The 21,175-nt window shown below is 39.3% G+C and overlaps 1 protein-coding gene and 2 long non-coding RNA genes across 3 annotated transcripts in view; all 3 read left to right on the top strand.

Annotated features, from left to right (window-relative positions):
- Window positions 1–699: 699 nt before the first annotated feature.
- LOC119911666 lies at window positions 700–4,341 on the top strand. The gene is made up of 3 exons (XR_005445948.1): window positions 700–1,042; window positions 1,449–1,580; window positions 2,256–4,341. It is a non-coding gene; the product is annotated as an uncharacterized LOC119911666 (long non-coding RNA).
- A 1,139-nt stretch (window positions 4,342–5,480) lies between these two features.
- The window catches only part of LOC119911605 (matrix-remodeling-associated protein 5-like), an 82,346-nt gene continuing 66,651 nt past the window's right edge, over window positions 5,481–21,175 (top strand). Inside the window, exon 1 of the mRNA XM_038730528.1 lies at window positions 5,481–5,780. Coding sequence (XP_038586456.1) covers window positions 5,675–5,780 — 106 coding nt within the window. The 5' untranslated portion in view covers window positions 5,481–5,674. The remainder of the gene's footprint in view (window positions 5,781–21,175) is intronic.
- LOC119911665 lies at window positions 6,064–11,970 on the top strand. The gene is made up of 3 exons (XR_005445947.1): window positions 6,064–6,103; window positions 10,365–10,697; window positions 10,863–11,970. It is a non-coding gene; the product is annotated as an uncharacterized LOC119911665 (long non-coding RNA).

Below are 21,175 nucleotides of genomic sequence, written 5' to 3'. Positions count from 1 at the left end.
CAAATATGAAAAATCTAAATCTAAAATCTAAATATAATGGAGTGTGGATATGTACAGTAAGTAGTAGTATTAGACCCACACACACCTAAGAGGGACTGTTAACCAAAGGCTGCAGGAACCATGATGTATTGGTTATTTGTTTACAGATGATATTAAATCACAAGGAAACACAAACACTTTGTATGAACAACTGACTTCTTTGGATGTCAAATTTGTTTAAAGTTTGAGTTTTTCCCCGATACAACATAGTTCAAAATGAACTCCACTTCAGCTTAGACCTCTAATGTATAATAGTAAAATAGTAACAGTGGACAGTTGTTTGCATTAAGTACTTTTACTACTTTATGTGGGAATTGTTGGGTTTGTGTAAATAATGTTACAAAGAGTACAGTCTAGACCTGCTCTACATGAAAAGATAATGTTTGGTAGAAATAAAATTTAACTGGATTGAATTGAAAAGTACATATTCCTGATTGTACTTACTGTTGTAACATTTTCAATGCAGGACTTTTACTTCTTTTTACAGTGGTATTTGTAGAAGTAAAGAGTCTGAATCCTTCGTGTCCCAGCATCGCATCTCGACCTGAACTGACCCCGCTGTGTTGTGTTTCCTGAAATAATGCGGAGTGAGACATCACCTCTCTCACGCTCCACAGATAAAGGACCGGGTTTTTTTAGTGCTGCCCCCTGATGGTCCGGACAGGAACCCTCCAGGAGATCACGGAGAACACGGCCAGGTCACAGAGTTTGTTTCACTTTTAATCGCTCATTGTGAAACAGAGAAACATAATAAAGTATACTTTTATTTGATTTTATTAATACAATGGGTATAATTTAATATGTGGTTGCAACTCTCCGAAGCACAAGATGGCGGTGCTGCGCTTTAAACGGTGAAACCAACCGCCGTAATGAGGAGGAGGACAGAAGGAGCTAAACAAAACAAAACAAACAAACTGAACTGTGACTTCAGCGGGTTGAATCTGGCTTAAACAAGAGGATGGCGACCTTCAGCAGACGGGCTCTGGACAGGACCTACTCTGTGGTACATTCAGCTGCTTTCAGTTAAACTTGTTCTCAGTTTCTGAAAAGGTTCCCGGTTATGCTAATTAGCCGCTAGCCGTTAGCCACCAGCTAGCACAGTTTTTACAATCAAACCAAACAGTGGAGTACTTAAATAGATTTATTAATTTGTCTTAGTAAGGTTGGGTGATGAGCGATGTTAGTTAGTGAGGGAGTGGTTACGTGTTGGTGTTAACAGTTATATCAAATTTAACATTTAGATGGGGAGAGTTGTAAACAATCCTGAGACTTTTAACCTCCTCTGAGCTGCATATCTTTACTATCACAGTATTCATTTTAAATGTTGAAATGTCAGTATTCATTTTACACTACTTATTGTAACAGTAAGAGGCTTTGGTTCACATGCATAGATGTATTGTCAAATACAGGTGTTGCTGGCTGTCGTGGTCTTGTCCTGGTCTTATGTGATCTACGCCAGCAGGATCGCATCTTATTGGCTGTTGGAGAAGAGGACCGCCCTCCTCCTGCAAAACTGACAGCTCGTTGGACCGCCAGTATAGGTGAGTGATTATATGCACAGAAATAATTGAGAGGGCCAAGAAGGGAGAGCTGTAGCTGAGGAAGAGAGTGAAGAAGAGGAGGATAACAGCCAACATGCTGCAACAGATGAGACCGAAGCAGGGCCGGTAAACTCTCTCTCAGGAAAAAGGGCCTCCTTTCTGTTTTTCACTGGATTTATTTTGTTATTTGTTTGACACAATGTCAAGCAGTTTAGCTGTGGCCTGTATACTAGATTGTTCAGTTATTTATTCGTCACAAAATACTTGACAATTTTATTGTATTATTTCATATTAATTTATTATTTTAATAAACCTAACAATAATATACCCCATTAAATCTAGGGAATACAGGTCAACCAGCTGATCCCCCAGGATTGCAACATGCAATACAGTAACACAGGATACTCTCAATAAAAGATTTGTAAAGTAAGAATTTTGTTATCAACATTAAAAAAGTTCAGTTTTCTGACTGGCCTCTGACGGGCTGAGACCCTCTGGAGAGGATGTTGGTAGAAAGAATCGTGACAGAGCTGAACAAACTCTGTTTAGTCTCACACATTTTATTCACCTGTCCTGCTGTCCTGTTTTGTTCTCATTCACGTGATGTAACTTTGATTCTCTCTCTCTCATGCTTGTTGTCTTCATCTCTCGCCCATCGTCCTGCTTTGGTTTCAGGGTGATCAATCCTCTTACAGACTGAGAGACTCAACCTGACAAACCTGTGAAGGCTGGCCGTTCTGAAGCACATTGGTAAAACACCTCAGTAGTGGACTGAAGCCCCGTGACGTCTGAAAGCCACCCGCCTGACGGGCTCTGAACAGGAACGATGGGAGAAGAACAATGAAATCGCTGCACTGAGACGGGACAGTCTGCTGTGTGGGAAAACGACACAAGCAATTATGGGTACAGTATTTGTTGTTGGTCGTTCAGCAGCTAGAGGTGGGCGGATAAAGCCTCATGAAATGTGTTTGTGCAGAAAAAAGATTTGGTGTTCCGACGTCTGCTGGTTTGTAGTCCAAGAAGCCCACGTGATATTTATTATATATTCCTAATACTTCACTTGAGAAGCGATTAATGGATAAGTTCTAGAGCTGCAACTGATTGAATAATCGATTTAGTTGTCAACTTTTAAATTAATTGTCAACTATTTCCATAATTGATACACAGTCAGAGAGAGAGAAAGAGATTATTATTATTATTATTATTATTATTTATTATTATTATTATTCCATCAACAAAAAATCCCACAATCACCCAAGGAAGAGATTCAGGAGGCATAACTGAGCCAGTCCATTACAGTTATTAACAAAGAAGAATCTTATATATGGCTAAAAATTAACAAAAAGAGAATTTGTGCTGTGCAACATGTCTACATGTGTGCCATCTACATACCTTCTTCAGAATCCCCCTAATACTACCCAGATATTTTTTCTAGCTTTTTTTTCTTGCACGAACAGGGGAAAGAGCTGACACTATGAACACCCAGGGAGACAAACACTTAACTGGAAGCACCTGCTTCGCCCTACCTGAATACAAGTGGTATGCAGCTTTTACAGCTCTGCCGTACGCTGGGTCTGTACATAGTCAACGGCAGGCTACAAGGGGAATCTCTGGGTCGCTACACTTACAGCTCAGCTCTTGGCAGCAGTACGGTAGATTATTTCATTACAGATCTAGATCCAATGTCTCTCAGAGCTTTCACAGTCAGCCACCTCACACCCCTCTCAGACCACAGCAAAATCACTATATCTGAAAAGGGTGCAGTCTAACTCTGGAGCCCCCAGTGCCTGTGAACTGTTTAACAGCACATACTCATACAGATGGACCCCAGACAACATGGGGGCGTACCAAAAGGCACTGGAAAATCAAAATATACATGATTTAACTAATTTATTTCTAACTGAACCATTTCCCCGTAATAATTCTGAGAGTTTTGAAATGAAAAACGGGGTCAGCAGCGTTTTCAAACTTAAATTTTTTAGGTCTTCGTTTTTTCCATTTCAGTCTGGACAGGAGGTGCAAACGTAGCAATTGGTCTCCCTTTTAAAATGAACATTCAGTAGTGTGGATGGGGCCTGTCAGACCTGGGCCCTGACAGTAAACACTAAAATAATGATCTCTCAGAAACAATCCAGAAATCAGGTTAACACACACAATTTCTAGTTAGACACCACTAAACATACAAAAAACATCACTTACCTTGGCCTCAACATTACATACACAGGAAACCTCAACATGGCTGTGAAAGATCTGAGGGACAAAGCAAGGAGAGCTTTCTATGCAATAAAAAGAAACATTGAAATCCAAATTCCAGTTGAAATCTGGCTTAAAACTTTCCAATTTTTACTCGAACCAATAATTCTATATGGCAGCGAAATGTGGGGGCCAAAACGAAATAATGAATTTGACAAATGGGACAAAACGATCTGAATCTTTCCATACCGAGTTCTGTAAGAGCATCCTGCAGGTGCAGAGACAAACACCAAATAACCTGTGCAGAGAGACATATCATCACAAAGCCCTAACATACCAGCTGAAACCAGAGAAGAGTCCCCTCAGCCAGCTGGTCCTGAGGCTCTCTGCAGTAACAAGTCCCCAACAGCCTCAGGTCAGCAACACCAACTAAAGCAGACCGAACCAAATTATCAACAAGCAAAAAGAAAAATATATTGAATACTGGAAAGAAACGACCAAAACACAAAGTAAATTACAATGTTATCTGACCCTAAAAAGAGAATTCACACTGGCAAATTACCTGAGCACAATAAAATGTCCTAAACTAAGAAAAATATTGACAACATACAGACTGAGTGAACACAGCCTGGCCATAGAAAAGGGTCACCACAGACAGAGCTGGCTACCACAAGAGGAGAGACTCTGCTCCCAGTGTGACAGAGGACAGGTAGAGACAGAGCTGCACTTTCTAACCTCATGCCCTGAATATAAAACATTGAGAGAAAAACACTATGACAAAAACACTTTGTACACATTTCCCAAATTTACCCCGATTCAGTTTCTTCATGGGTTTATTTGTTTTTTCACATTTGATACAGGGTTTTGTTTATAAATATATTGTTGTATAATGTACTTCTACATACTCTTGACCTATGGTGCACACACACACAATGAACTGTATGAACTGAATTCACAACACACATTTACTGTTGTATTTTTATTATTTATTTAATAAACTGCATGAAATTAATTGTTCTTTTGTGTTATCTTTTAAGCTTTGGCAATATTGTTCTTTGACATTCATGGTAATAAAGAAAAATTGAATTGAACTGAGAGACAGAGAGAGACTCTCTTTAGGTGAGTACTCTATTAACAAAAACACATTTATACAGAATAAAAACAAACCAAACGGTTACAAAAGAGAAAAGCAGTTATTTCTCATGTTGCATTTTTACTTAAAACAGGAGGTACCAAACTCTAATGAAGGTGTAGAGATATTCCATAGTGAATGTAGGTATGACTTTGTGTCAAAGTTCTTGCGTGTATTCTGTCTAATTAATCTTTAAACATCAGTGGTTGGTGTTCAGTTACGCAGGCTGAACGATCAATAAATTGGAAAACATGAAATTTGAAACTGCATTATTTTCAATGTTGAGGTTTTTTATTCAAGAACTGAATTTTCTCTACAGTGACAGGCTACCTTAAAAACCATATTTGACAAATATTGTCTACACAAATTATATTATATTAAAAATAAAGTAATAAATAAAACAGTAAGCGTGTGTGTTAAAATAAAATACAAATATATTAAAAATAAAATAAATACATAAAACAGTAAGTGTGTGAATAAAATAAATAACATGGTAAGGCGGTAATAGTTGTAATGGTTACGTCCGACTATTAACCACATCCCCATTCTCTGTTTGGTAAAGAACGCCCACCTGTAACCGCAGTTAAATAGATGGAGGGGGTTTCAAGGCTTTTTAATATACAGTCTATGCTTTAAGGGACCAGCTGTCAAATCGGCGGAACAGCCACCGTCATCAAAGAGATGGTCCATCTGGTTGCAAGTTGCCATTAAAGAAGATTAAGTTATATTTCAATAGTCGTAAAATATTCGAGACCTTGACGCGGAGCTGATGAAGCTAACGTTAAAAGATGTGAAATCGACGAAAGTTGAATATAAAACCGAGATGGTTTGTCTGTTCGTGTTCCTGTTGGCCCGTATGTCTCCAGGATCTTCAGGTAAAGACACGGTTTTTAAAGACTTTTGACCAGTGTTATAAAATAATTTCCCTAAGTGTTTAATCGTCTGAAAAGCTACCGTTAGCCTAGTTAGCTTACTATCCAACGAAGGTTAAAGTCAAGGGCAACTGGACTTGGTTGAAGCTACTGTAAGACGTTTCGTCCCTCATCCAAAGGACTTCTTCAGTTCTGACTGACTGGCAGGGAAACTCAGCTATTTAACCTCAGTGGGGTCGTTATCCCGGGTCATCGATACCGCTGGTTCGTTACTACTGACGACAGTCGTTAAACGTCCTCAAACGAGTGTCCTCTGTCCTTCAGATGTAAGTAGACAGCAGAGTCTTGACCTGAGGAGTTGGCCCTTCTGTGTTGAGCCATGCGTTTGTGTCGTGGTTGTTTAGTCTCCCCAATATACAGGTCTGTGCATTCCTCACTGCATTGGACCGCATACACTAGATAGCTTTTCTTGTGTTTGGGTGTGCGGTCTTTGGGGTGGACCAGCATCTGTCTTAGTGTGTTCTTAGTTCTTAGTGTGTACATCAGCCTAGTTAGCTTACATTAGCCTAGTTAGCTAACGTTACAGTCAGTCCCAACAGAAAACGCAATGAATCACCTGATCTCTAAAATTACTCTGCCGTGGCTTCCAGCGCAGAAACGTGTTAACGATCCCTCCGAGTTTGTTTTAACTGACTTTAGTCTGACTTGTAGCTGCTGACTAGCTTGTCACAGCCTGAGCTAATAACTACGCACTTAAAAATGCTACAGCCTCCGCCTGCTCACTCAACCTGACAATAACAGGCGGAGTGAGCCGCCTTGTGTCTTTTAAGTTCAACTATTGTGACTTTGGTCAGTAACATTATAATCAATGGTGATAAATGATTCCAAGTCTTTATTTTCTTACACTTAACGTTACAGGTTTCATTCCTTGATAGGATTTCACTGAACTAATCGGGGTCTCTCTCAGTAACTCTGAGAACAAAGTATTTGGTGTTCTTGATTGATGAGTTTATAACGGTATGAAATACTTGTTAATACTGTTATTCTAAAATTTGTTTTTTTATGGGGGTATTTATGTTTCAATATTATTTGTGTGAACAGATGAGCGATATGTGTGTAAATGTGTAATCTGTAAATATAAAACACTTTGCACAAACACAAAATGAAGATTTGTTAACTCTCAAATATTTTGCAAATAGAAAACAAATTCCACAAATAATAAAAATATCTGAATATATTTAAGTTTACAAATAAATGAACCACATATCTGAATATCTTCCTAACATTTACAACTTTCAAACAGGCATTTGTGCGTCCCGCCTGTATTTGTCGATCTCAGTTCTTCACACACAGAGTTTTGAAACAAACTTATCGCCGATGGACAGAAAATCGACTCGTGTCATTCCGCTGCTTTCGGCAAGTATATCCAGCTGCAGACCGCAGACAAATGTGACGGAAGTTGAACTTCTAAATATGGTTTGTCCCAGAAGACACCGCGCACAAAACGTGATGACGTTCATCTCGACTTGCGTATATGATCGATCCTAATGCAAACCGTTTTATTCTTTAGAGGCCAACAACAGAACTTTAAATACACTTCTGAGATGTTTTTAGGCGAGAAATCAACTATATAGATTTAGAATATCAACAGTTTTACATTACATTAGCTATATGGTTACCTTCAGCCCATGGCGATCCGTCCTTGAACCGTTACAGAGCACGTTACGGTTGTGGAAGTTTTGAAGCACTAATTTATTAATTTAACACGCCCTGAAGTGTACAGTATGAACATTGTGGTTGTTGCAGTGCCTGCCATAGCGCGATATCTCAATTATGCGGTTAACGCGATAGCCCTAAATAATTGTTGAAAAATATCATTATTATCTAAGTTAGGACTTAACAAATTAGAGACCGATGTAGAGTGTTTTTCTGCGCAAGGATTTAATAAAAAACCACAAATGAAACAGCTGTAACTGGACATAATATTCAACTAGTGGTAAAATAGTATACTATTGTATGAAATTATAATTAATGTAGTATTTAATATATTATTGGTATGCTAAGAGTAAACTATTAACTAAACATTATACTCAATATTTTATTTAATACATTCATGTACAGTTCCTTCTGCAGGTTGTGAATAGACATTAGACAGATGTACAGAGCCAGTGTGCCCATATTAGCTCCTTCTAGCCGCCTCCTCCGTTGAGCAACACACTCCCCTTGTTCTGTTCTGTTTCACTAGTTGTTGTTGTTGTTATAAATATTGTTTACTGTTTTAAGTAGAGAAATACACATTTCAAAATGTCAGTATTGCCAGACCTCCTCCGACAGCAGTTCCAGTTCACATCAAAGGGAAGATGAAATGAAGCCCTCAGCTGTGTGGGAGCACTTTAAACTGAGTGATGACAGCTGCAGTGTGGAAGTTATGGTGTTCATTAATTTTACAATTTCTTAATTTTATTACAGTGAAATTTCCTACATTTTAAAAGGAATCAGTAAACTGTAGGCTGGAAACAAACAGACAACAACATAATTAACACAATTAGATAATTATATTAGGCCGATTGTAGAAGAAGAGCATTTAGTTGCTATAATAAAAGTTGAATCTTGCATAATAATGTGTTAGATTTAGTTCCTCTACCGGAAACACCGCTCATCCTGTGGGCTCTCCCTCTTGACCTCCGCCCGGTTGAACTATTCCCGGATTCTGCTCTGAACCTGCTTGGATCAGACTCTCTGTTACGGTTCCTCCTGCTCTGTACAGCAGCCACCAACCAAGTTCGGCACGCATCGATTTTCACTCTGCCTGCTCTTCACCTGCTCAATATCCGATCCTTTTACCCTGCAATAAATATTCCTCTTTCATCTAACCTCCTCCCTTTCTTAGTCCTGCTAGCTGCCATAACAAAGTTAAAAACAAAGTTTTGCTAATAATCACTTATTTAGCCTAGCTGTGAGAATAAATAAACGGAGCGCTCTCTCTCACAGACGCACTCGGGCCAGCCCTAGTATTTTGTGCATTTTCCTCTATAATGAAGCAAGTAGACTCATAGTACCAATTTGTTCCATTATAATCGAATCTTGAATCGAATTAAAGAAGAGTTGAGCTTAAACTGAGTTGACCCGGTGCCAAGTTTAGAGTTGCCTGCAGAGGACGGGCCACACTGCCTACAATATAAACACAGCAGAGCATTACACAGAGAGAAGTCTTGTTACTATTTTTCCAACAACACAAAGCAATAGTTGTTTAAATATGACTTAAGTTCCTAGGTGTGTGTGTGTGTGTGTGTGTGTGTGTATATATTTATTGGGGCTGGGCACATTAGTGCGTTAACTCATTAATTAACGGCGCCAAATTATTATTATTTATTTTCCACTTCACCTCACTGTAACAGGGACACTTGCTACTGAACGTAGACAGTTTCTGATGCTCCCTGATAAAAGCAAAATGTTTCTGCTGATACCTGCTCAGAAAAAATCCCAAGAAAGCTGGACTCTGATGGTTTAATATTTGATTTGATACATTAATGTTTAAGTTGAGATTTACAAGAAATATTTAACTACATGTTATTGCACTTCTGTGTATATAGCGGTACATTTAAATCAAGTGTGCAATGCACCAATTTAGAATTCCTTATTCAATGCGATTAAACAATGCGATGAATCGCAAGACAATCATGTGATTAATCGCGATTAAAAACTTTAATTGTTGCCCAGCACTAATATACTATATAATATTACACTCGTGAATAACTTCCACACACTTAAGACATGTTTCAGCCTGTATGTGGCTAACATGAGCTTACTGTCTGTGCACACGTGAAACACGGCGCAGCGTGTTTGTGACGTTCAATGTCACCGGCAGAAAATTGGATATTTGACACTGCTTGGCCACGCTCACTGATCAGAGCAGAGTAAGTGACAATAAATGGTCTATTTCAGTCCCCAGCTGATCAATCTGCACATCTCTAGCTGTAGAAGATGAGTTCCACTCCAATAAGCTGTTAAACAAGCTACCAAATAAGCTCGGTAATGTTATAACAACAGAGTGGGATCATGGAAAAATAATCGGTTATCATAACTTTTTGTCATGATTAATTTATTAATGACTCAGCATCATCTGTATTAAAGATAAAAGAATCAGTTCATCCAATGTTTAAAGTGCATAAAACAGCCCTGCAGCCTGCTTAACATCACTGGAGCTCCACAACTACTGAAGGATTTGAACTGGTTTTCTGCCACCGGACTCCTGTGAGGGGAAGCAGGCAGTGGACCAAACCACTGTGAGGCAAGAGAGGGGGGACTCAAAATCAACAATTATTCTAAGTATATATTATATTTGATGGTCTTTAAGCGGGGGACATCCCTCGGATAGGGGGGAACCTGACCCCTCCGCCCCCCATAAACAGTGTGTGACTAAAATCCTGTAACGTCTCCACAGTTGTGACTAATTATTGAATGTTCCCATGATCTCAGGTGTGAAGAGGCCTTCTGTTTAAACAAAGATGTTCTCACTGTATCGTCCTGTGGAGTCCTTTTGAAATGTAGTTACTTTTTCTTTCTGGATGTTTTTATTGTTTTTAGATGTGAAACCTGGAGATGATGTCATTCTGCCATGTCAGGCTGGTGAAGCCTCCATCAGAGCTGTAGAGTGGACCAGACCTGACCTGGAGCCAGAGTACGTCCTCTTTTACAGAGGTCGACGCTCACTTCCAACCCACCAGCATCCATCCTTTAAGGACCGGGTGCAGCTGGTGGACAGAGAGCTGAAGGACGGAGACGTGTCTTTAATTCTGAAGAACGTGAGCAGCAACGACGCTGGAACATACGAGTGCCGAGTTGCAACAGAAGGATCAAGACGTAAGAGAGCCGCCATTGAGACTGAGCCAATCAGAATCATCCAGCTGGAGGTTTCAGGTGAGTTTGTGGAGGTCAGTGTGTCTGTGTGCCATGTTGTAGCTGCAGTTTGTTCCATGTTGATTCTGAGAGTCAAACATGAGGAATATAGAAGATCTAGAAGAGTAAATGGAGGCTGTTCCACTGTTCACTCATTTCCTGACTAATATGCACTTTGATCTTCAGGGTCCAACAGCGGAGACGTCGAGGAGGGAAACTACGGCCTTTACTACGGACTGGGAGCAGCTTTTGTTCTGGTTTGTTCAGCTGCTGTTGGATTGGCTGTTGTCTTGAAACATAAAAGATCTGAACAGTCCGAAGAAAATTAGTTTGTATGTTTCAACGTCCCCACAAAGGTAGCAAAACAAATCTGTGTGTGTCAGTATCCTTTTATACAGCCTTCTGTCAGTATTTGTCTTTCTACATGTGTGTGGTATCCTGAGCCATCTACCAATCAAAACAAATCTGTGTGTGTGTGTGCGCGCACAGTACTGTGAAGTTTAGCGAAGAGAGCACAATACTCAGGAGGAAGTTCAGTTCAGTTAATCTGCAATTCAATCCCTGGCTCCTCCAGGCTGCATGTCGAAGTGTCCTTAGGCAAGATACTGAAACCCAAATTTCCCCTGGTGGCTGTTCCGCCAGTCTATGAATGTCAGTTTATGTTTGAGCACTTAGGCTCAGTGTGTGAATGGTGAATGCGATGTGGTGTAAAAGCACTATGAGTGGTCGTAAAGACTAGCAAGGCTCTATACAAATACAGAGCATTTACATGATAAACTCAGGAAAGAAAACTTTATATACAGCGATTTTGCACAACTATAAAAGCTGACTACAACTTGCTGCTGTTGCCTTTATTTAATCGTTACTGTTTTATTGCTTGTTTTTGTCCTGGCTGAGGGTTTTGTCTCAATATGGCTCAGAATCTGACATTAATTAGTATTATAATTCAATTATAATACTATCAGTCAGGTGCTTTTACAAAATGTGGAATCATTGGCCAATATGTAAATATGTATTTACATTTTGTATGTATGTTTTTTTTTTTTTTTGTACTGGGTATGTGTTGATTGATTTATTGTAAGTGATATCTAAATGAAATCAGAATCATAAATGGCCTTGTGAGATTTATGTAGAGTAGTTTATTAAACTATGCATTAAAAACAAAACTAGACCTGTGGTCAAAGCATCAGATGTAACTCAGCCTGTCTCACTGAGTTCACTGATTAAGACTGTTTTTACTGTAGAAATACACCTGAGTATAATTATAAATATTAAATTTTTTTACAATTGGAAACTTGAGTTGTGTCATTTTTTGTTTTGGTCCATGTTTAATTCAGGACACATTTAAGCCCCATCCTCACTCTTCAAATCTAGACAGACCTTTTGCTATGTCTGCACCTCCCGTTCAGACTAAAACGGCGAAAAGCTAACCGGAGCTAGCTGGCTAACTATTCCTGACAGCCCCCCGAAGTATATTTCTCTTACCCTAACCATCACAGGGTGCATAAAGTTATTGATTATATGCATGTCGACCTAGCAGATAGGGTTAACCTCCATTGTGTTGCTGTGCAGCCTCAGGATAGATAGATAGATATATAGAGATAGATAGATAGATAGAGATATATATAGATAGAGAGAGAGCGAGAGAGATATATATATAGAGATATATCTATATATAGAGATAGATATATATATATATAGAGAGAGAGATATATCTAGATATAGATATATATATATAATATAGCGCAGCATCTTCTGGGACAAACCATATTTGGAAGTTCAACTTCCATCACGTTTGTCTGCGCTGGATATACTTGGTTTAGTTGCAGTCAGTAACGTTAGATTTGCCAGAAATACAGTGGTAACAAAATCTGGTTTGAAAGAGAGGAAAGACAAAGAAAAAGATGTCAATCTGTAACCCAGTTTTTCACCAACAAAGGTGTGCAGCCTTTAGTCTGTGAGTGGTGTTAACCTGTTGGCTTAATGTCCACTGTGAATAAGCTAGCTAGCTACAGACTAGTGTTAGCCTACATTTCATCAACATTTAATCAGTGCAGGGAAACGTTTAGCAAGAGATTCATAATAAATCATTGTCCCTGCTCCTTTTAGCAGACTAACAGTCAGCAGCAGCCGAGTCCGCCCATAACTGTAGCCTCCCTGCAGTGAAGAAGGTGAGCAGCATGGTGATAATGACAGGCCAGTTAGCATCATTCCAGGGAGGCTGTGGAGATTTCTCTTGCTCTTTTTGCCAGAGCAAAATGAAATATTTAATAATGACACAAATTCAAACACATTATTTTCTCACATAATGATCATTATGAAATAAATTAAAAACCTTCAGTCTGTACTGGATGCTGGAAAGCAGCTTATCTCAGCTTGCATGTAAATTACAGAAAATATTAAAATAATCCAGTTTGATAAGTTAATTTAGATTTAATTATGGCCGTTAAATGACATCTATTGATAGGTGTTAATGTTCTAATCTTTTAATTTTACTATAAAAATACATTGAGACTGTGAAAGATTGTCTTAAAGGCAGGGTAGGTAAGTTTGAGAAACTAGCTAGAAACTGCTGGATTTTTAAAGTATCCAACAGAGAAACTCCCACCCCCTCCCTTCTGAGCTCCTTCCAAAGCCACGCCCCCAAAACATGTGAACGTGCGTTGCCGACACCGCAGGAGGACAGTGTGAGGAGCGGAGAGCAGCGGCTCACATCAGGGGTAAGAGGACATCTAACTTTATCATTATGAAAATAAACAACTAACCCGGCTGTTAGTACTCACTATCAAGATGCTCCCGTTCCTGAGAGTTTGTACTCCCGAGCCGAACTTGCCAAGTCCGAGCTTTAAAGTACAGAAGTCCAAACTTGGCGAACTCGGAATTGAGAAACAACCCGAGTTTTAATCAGTAACGAGCTGGCTAGCTAACTGTTAGCATCAGGTAGCTGTGCTAATGTAACCCTCTGCGTCCGTCTGTAGACTGTGTCCCTCTTGTGTCTATGGCGTGGAAGGATGGTATGGCCACACAGGACTTGCTCTCACTCTGGTTCTCCTTTTATTCTGGTATAAAAATCAACAGCACACAATCAGTAACTTTGTGTTATGCAACTGCAACCATCAGATCTGTATGAAAAGGAACAATTATCATCCAAAATAACTACTAAAACATCACGGTTGGGAGCTAGCAAGCAGGTGATTAGCTAACCAGCTAACGTTAGCTCAACCTACGACTGAAAGTGCTACTTGTGAATAAAGTTACTATTTCTGCATGTACGTGTCAGTTACTTTAATATTACATGCTAGTAGTGCTTACTGTCAAAATACATGTTACTGATAGTCATGAAACCAATTTTAAAACATTAAACATGGAAATATTGATCACAACGTTGCTCACGTGCATCTACCTCTACCTCTAGCTTGGAAGTGTTTCCTTTTTGCTAGAGGCACGTGAGAAAGAACCCTGTGTATGCAGTTGCGCTATTAACCCACCAGGTGGCTCCAAACCTACATAATGTAACACAAGCATATCAATTTTGTAGAAATTCACAAGCGATTATTTTTTAACTCTGTTACACTAACAGCTGCTGTAACATTGGGCAAAGCTAAAAACAGGCTGATACACATTTTCCCGTTTCCATCAGTTACACTACACAAATGTGTATTTCATGTTAGAGCTTCCATGGTGACAGCATTATTGTCTCTGTTGAGAGCAGCACATCTTCTAGGACTTGTGTCGTCTATACATATATATTTTAATATTAGTCTCCCAGTGTACTTGTCTCAACGTTTCTCTGTTGTTTCCCCCTAAGACCTTTGGGTGTCAAAAATAAAGTGCTATGTAATCATCCCCATTGTTATTACTTTATTATTATCGTTTACTGATTACAACTAACTACAGCTCTGCTTCAGCCATCGGCTCATCTGTGTCATGTACATTGACCTGGTGTGTAATGTGGACACAGAAGTCCTGTTAGAGAACAACAAACCCCTGTTCAATAAAAATATCTGATCATGTTGATGAATGTTCTTTCCAATTACACCGATCTTTCCAATTTGAGGTTCTAACAACTATATATTCCTTTACAGGCCAGAATCTGAGGACTGTGGACATCCAGACTACAGTGTTTCCATGCACCACACAAGGCTGATCTTCCAGACCCAGGACAGAGTAACAGACAGTTCAGTCAGGCAGCATACAGACAGTTTGTAGTGTGGCAGTGTGGAGTACTTGGTCACAGAGGAAGATATGCAACTGTTCTCCTGATCCACCAGGACAATACAGAGGTTTAATCCTAGCAGGGTGTAAGATGTAATGTCACTAACTGACACAGTGCTACACAAATAGTTCCCTCCACTGTGTGAATGAATACCTGTACATTGTTTTATTTTTAAAAATCCATGTGATATTTTCATTCTTTTTTTAAATAAAACACTGAAAATGATAAATCCTTTTTCTTTAAACTTGCAGCATAAACAATCAAGCAACTACATTTATGTCTGAAATAATGACATCCAAATGTGGTACAACACTTGTTTATTGTTATTATATACTACTAAAACTACAACCTTTCTCACAAATAGATTAGATTAGATTATTTAGATGTTGCTGTATGTAGCAACACAGTTGGGGCAGGGACACCTGACTGAACCCCATGTTGACGGGGATCATCAGGTCTCCTGGTTCTGCTTCTAGGCATCTCTTCAGTAGAAGAGAACCATCGGAGGAGGATGAGGAGGATGAGGAGGATGATGAGGAGGAGGATGGCACTCTGGAGGTCTGTGATATAACTGTAATCCTTCTCCACTTTCAATGAGTACAAGCTCCACTTCCTGGACTTTTTGTTATACACCTTGCTGTACCTGATAACACAGAAAGGAGGATCAGCTTAGTGAAAAGTTACTAACACCGGACATTGTTCTCTTATAGAGTAATTAGTAAACTATTTCCACATAAATGAGCACCATTTATCTGTATTCCTCATTCTGTTTAATATTTTTTGACTGATCACTTATAAATGTATTGAGTAAAATGCACAAGAGTACTCATAATGCAACATACTGCATTGTGTCATCATCTTTTCTCCTGGCTGGTCTGTGGACACGGTGGTTGTAATCCAGGCCAGCCAGCGTGGTCCAATCAGTGTATACTGGTGAGAAGCACAGGGTGTTGGAAGACTGCAGTCGACTGAGGTAGAAATAAAACAGTATAAGGTTTTCACACAGTAGGCTACAAACAATGTCAAACTATATTATAGGTAGCTTATATACTAGAAACACAGATACTTGGGGACCTTTAGCCATCATTGTTTATGTACACTAACGTTGAAATGTCTTATAACTACAAACACACAGCTACATCATTTGTAAAAGAGTAACATACAGTTAAACAACGCCTGCAGACACAAGACAGATTAGATACAAAGTGTAAAGATAGGTGTAAACATAATATAATAAACCTAGATGGTGAATAACTAAACCGGCGCAGTCTACACCTACATTGTCTTACCTAATATTAGCATTGGAAAACACAGCTTGCGCTGCTGTTTTCCAACTCACCTACAGCTAGATATAATTCATCGCCTACTCTGGCTGCTACACTAGCCTGCACTCATAGCAACCGTTAGCTGTTAGCTGTATGCTAAGTATGTCTATGAAGATTCTCAGTCATCCAGGTCATAGTTATCCAACGAAGGTTAAAATGAAGGGCAACTGGACTTGGTTGAAGATACTGGAAGACGTTTCGTCCCTCATCCAAAGGACTTCTTCAGTTCTGACTGACTGGCAGGGAAACTCAGCTATTTAACCTCAGTGGGGTCGTTATCCCGGGTCATCGATACCGCTGGTTCGTTAGTGTCCCTTGTTGCTGTGATGACAGTCGTTACAGTCGTTGAGACTACCTGTGGCCGAGACTGAACGACCATCGTTGGTATCTTCACCTGAGGCCAATAGGTTACGTTTGTTGAGTTTCCTGGGAAGTGATGAAAGGACAGCATTGTAAGTGGGGGATAAGTGGTGGCGTAGACCCCCTCCCCTGTTCAATGACAGCTTCTCGACCCTGGTGTAGATGGCTTCCTTGACACCTCTTTCAAACCATCCATCTTATGCATCTTATGCTAAGTAGGTAGCTACGTTTGCTAGCGATGAAAGTAACAAATTACCATGAAAATGATAAAAGCCAGATTCCTTGTCCAGCAGAAATAAAGCCACCACGGTGTAACTTTTATGTCCCTTGGTGTTCCTCAGTTGTCAGTCACTTTTGTTGAAAAGCCACGCAGATATCGCTCGTCGGTCTGAGAGCTGAGAGAGCTGACCGGGCGTGCGCACGAGTGGCTGTGTTTACTGCAGCCCTGAGACGACTACAGACAGCTGATTGTTATACTCTCTTTTTCAGAGCAACTTTTTAATATGCATTTGTGTATATAGACAGTTTCAACAAACAAAAAGTGTTTCAGAAGCTACTTGCCTACCCTGCCTTGAAGGACATTTTTTATGGTGGATTCTAATCTTGCATCATATAGTGAACTGCATCCTGTATGCAGACTTGCATGTACAAATCACCAGCAGTAAATATTGTGCAAGTACTAGTATTGAACTACAAGAAGCCAGACAGTTGCAAGTCTTTAATTTGAGTTATGTAATGCTTTTGAGTGGACAGTTCAGTCCTAGAGATGTGGTGAAATCAGCTGTGGAGAGGGGGCCCAATTTGATTTTTTGGTCATGCGGCCCAAAATTCCTGGCGGGGCCGCTGATGATGATGCCCTTTACTTTGCGAAGACTCCCAGTCAGCCGCCACAGCTGCTTTTATCTCCCGTGTTACATTCAGCAACAGTCTAGCTCGTTATTGGTCCATGCAGAAAAAATGTGGTATGATTCTTTGTCTGCATTACTTTATTCTTTAGCCAAATCTTCTGTAGCTATGGAATAGACCATCTGCTTCATGTTTACACTAGCACGTGCAGGCCCAGTGAACCTGAATGGGCTCTAGCTGTGCGTTTTCAGTCATTTTAATGTAGACGGAGATCAACTCTGATACGCATCTAAAACGCGGGTGTGGACGGAGATCTTATTCGTTTTAAATCTCCATTTGTAAACTCAAACAGAGTAGTGTGGATGGTGTGTTCTTTGATCCAGGTCTGTTGTTTCCCCTGATGACTGTTCAGAGATCTGAGTTCTGAGCTGATCTCTGCAGGACTGCAGCACATGTGCATTAATCACTTTCTCACTTATTACTCATACTGTACATTCAGACTAAATACAAATTTGATCTTTGCATGGCATGACTCGCGTGAGTTTGATCACTGGACTACTCGCCTGGTGTTCCATGCAACGTGAGTAAACACAACCTGGTTTAGAAAAATCATTTTACTGTGATTTAATTGCACTAAATGGATCAAAATAGTGCAGATTAGTTTAACATATGAATTGATGCTTTGTCAGGTCTGTCAGCAAGTCGACAGTTTTTAAAATGATTGTAGTTTGGATCAATCAAGGCTGCGCTATGCTAACTTATTTTATTATAGGAATGCACCGAAATGAAAATTCTTGGCCGAAGCCAAAATGAACCTGTCAAGCCAAAACCGAATATAATAAAAACAATTTCTGAAAACAAGTACATTCACATTTATTTCCATTTATTTTGCCTTTTTTTGTGTGCAAGGGCCGAGACAAGTTCAAAGCCACAGTTTTTATTGCTGCCATAGATCGACCTGTCGCAGAACTGGATCAGAGGTATCTCTCCTGCAAAGATATTTGGCAGACATTTGGATTTTTGAACAATATTCCATCCGTATCTGTACAAGAACTTTGTACTTGCAGGATTTTGTGGACGAAATTATACAATTCAGAGAATTTATTAAAGAAAACGAAGACACCCCAGAGGGGAGCGCTCTTTTTCACAACTGGGACTAAAAATAAACTGAGACCTACAATGGGCCAAAACATATCGAATCACCTGTCTTTGATGTCACTTGGAAGTGACATTCTGCATAAATTGGATTTTACCAGCCTCATTTAGGACTTCTCTGTTAGAAAAACAAGGAAGAAAAACTTCTAAAGGCAGGATTATGTATGTTTGTTCTGCTGATTATTGCTTGCTTTAATGTGCTGTTTATGGTATTTGTATGGCTTATTTTGCAGACACGTGCAGAAGGGGGTGCAATGGGAGAGAGAAATATACATGACATTCCATCAAACTAATTTTGACAGCCATTTCTGGTCCCGTCCCAACCATAAATATGTGTGTGTAACTGATAAGAGGGGTGCGTACATCCTTCCGTTGTGTGTTTTTGACTGATAATTGGAGGTTTTTCATTCATTTAAAGACTTTATTAAGTAATACAACATGAACTTGAATGAATTAACTAGTAGGTGTTTATGGCAATAAATTTATCATTAAAAAAAGTATAGCAGTGAGTTATAAGTAAAGGAGGAATCTCCGGGGCCAGCAAAGGATCAGTAGGAGGTTTCTTCATTGATCTGGAATCAAGTCAGTCTTTATTATTAAACAAGTGAAGAATAAATTGAAATAATGACAGTAAAGCAGTAAAATGGTATAACGGTGAGTAAAAATTAAACAGCATTATAAATTACCTTCAACAGCATGCGGCAAAATAAGAGTGAGTTCCAAAATTAAACTTTGTAAAATCTTTGCTAAAGCTTTGTGTGACAAATTTACCATCATTATCACTCAAAAGCTGTAGCCTAGTCTTAAACTTGTGAGTCTGTGTCTCCTCTTCTCTGTCATTAGCATCTTCAGGTAATCTTGTAGACCAGGGGGAAATCATTCATCCGGACCCAGCAGAACCGTGTACGCCGATCAATCAGACTCCTTCAGCCCTTTAAAAAATAATTAAATTCAGAACATTATTGAATATATTTACATTTTAACAGCAACAGGATTTACAACAGCTCATCTACAATAAAAACTCAATAACTGGAATCCAACGAAGGTTAAAATCAAGGGCAACTGGACTTGGTTGAAGATACTGGAAGACCTTTCGTTCCTCATCCAAAGGACTTCTTCAACCAAGTCCAGTTGCCCTTGATTTTAACCTTCGTTGGATAACTATGACCTGGATGACTAAGAATCTTCATAGACATCAATAACTGGAAGTACATATAAAAATGTCAGTGCCAATGTAAAATAAATAATATTCCTGACATCAAAGTAAAGATTTCAGAAAAATGTATGAATTGTTAAAACAAACATAGGATATATATTAGCTGATTTCATAATTATGTGACCATGTAAAGATTGAGTTGAGTGTTTGGGACTGGCTCACAGTGACTGACCTACTTTGATACTGCAGCATCTGCCAAGGCTGACTGCTAGAGAGACGCTCACAGAGCTGCACACCAAGAGCTGCAGGTAGAGGAGAAAAGATACCAGTGTAGTGGCTGCAGTATTACAGCAGGTCAGTCACTGTGAGCTGGTCCCAAACACTCAATCTTTTTATGGTCACATAATTGTTTAATCAGCTAATATATATCCTATAGTTGTTTAAATATCTGTAGTCACAGATCACCTCCTGTAGTATCAGCAACAACACAACAGCAGCAGCAGCAGCCGCATCCATAGCAGCCCCTCAACAGCAACTGTTTCCTGTAGGTTATGTCAGCCCACAGTGTTTTAAAGCTAGAGTTGGGTATTCCCGGTTTCTTTTTGCGTCACAGCATTTGCTGATGTATCGATACAGAAGCATCTGTATATGCGTGTCAACAAGGAATACATAACGATATATTTCTATGTGAATAGTATGAGATCAGTCGTATTTAAATCCTATTTCCATGTGCCCTTTTTATACTTTGAGCACCTGCCCTTCCAAAGGTCTCTGCACAGCCCTGAAGGCCTTTACTGGAAACCTGAATGCTAACTTTATTAGTGTGACTCCTCAAAACTTAACTTAAAATTTAAATAAATCAAACTGACATATCATGGCCTGCAGACCAACAACACCTTTTTTATTCTAAATTTACTTCGAGTCTACACCCTGCAGCAATAATTCCATCAAGTGAGGCTATTTTTAAGGTTTGTTCATTAAATTGAATTACATCTTAAATGATAATTGTTCAAGTGGGGATAATTATCAGGCAATGCAAACAAAACTTATGCCTAATGGCAGATTAAGAACAACTGATGTTGAGCAAGCTTTGATATTACTGGTATGATGTAGGCAAATCTTGAGTTCTGAATAAAAAGGCATATTGGTAGCTTAAAGACATGCTCTCAACTGCTTATGGACAGTTGGACAGTCGTTGTCGAGTCGGAGAGAAACTGATGATTAGTTATGGTGACTGCAGAGAAACCTAATTAGTTCTAACCCTAAGTAGGCCTACGTATTAAGTTCATATGCATCACACATACCTAGGCCTATTGAATAAGACTAACATGCTAACTGTCTTTAAACGAGTTTCACAGTTGTTGACTTCAGTATATAGATAGTGATGTAACATTATTTGTCCAGCATTAGCTGGATTAGCTCTTGGCATTAGCTCTTTAAA

This window comes from Micropterus salmoides, unplaced genomic scaffold, assembly GCF_014851395.1.
Source record: "Micropterus salmoides isolate LMB-PRFRI ecotype aquatic unplaced genomic scaffold, ASM1485139v1 Ms_hic_scaffold_2, whole genome shotgun sequence".
Classification (NCBI taxonomy): Eukaryota; Metazoa; Chordata; class Actinopteri; order Centrarchiformes; family Centrarchidae; genus Micropterus; species Micropterus salmoides.
The sequence above is the reverse complement of the archived record's forward strand: the minus strand, read 5'-3'. Positions and strand labels throughout refer to the sequence as shown.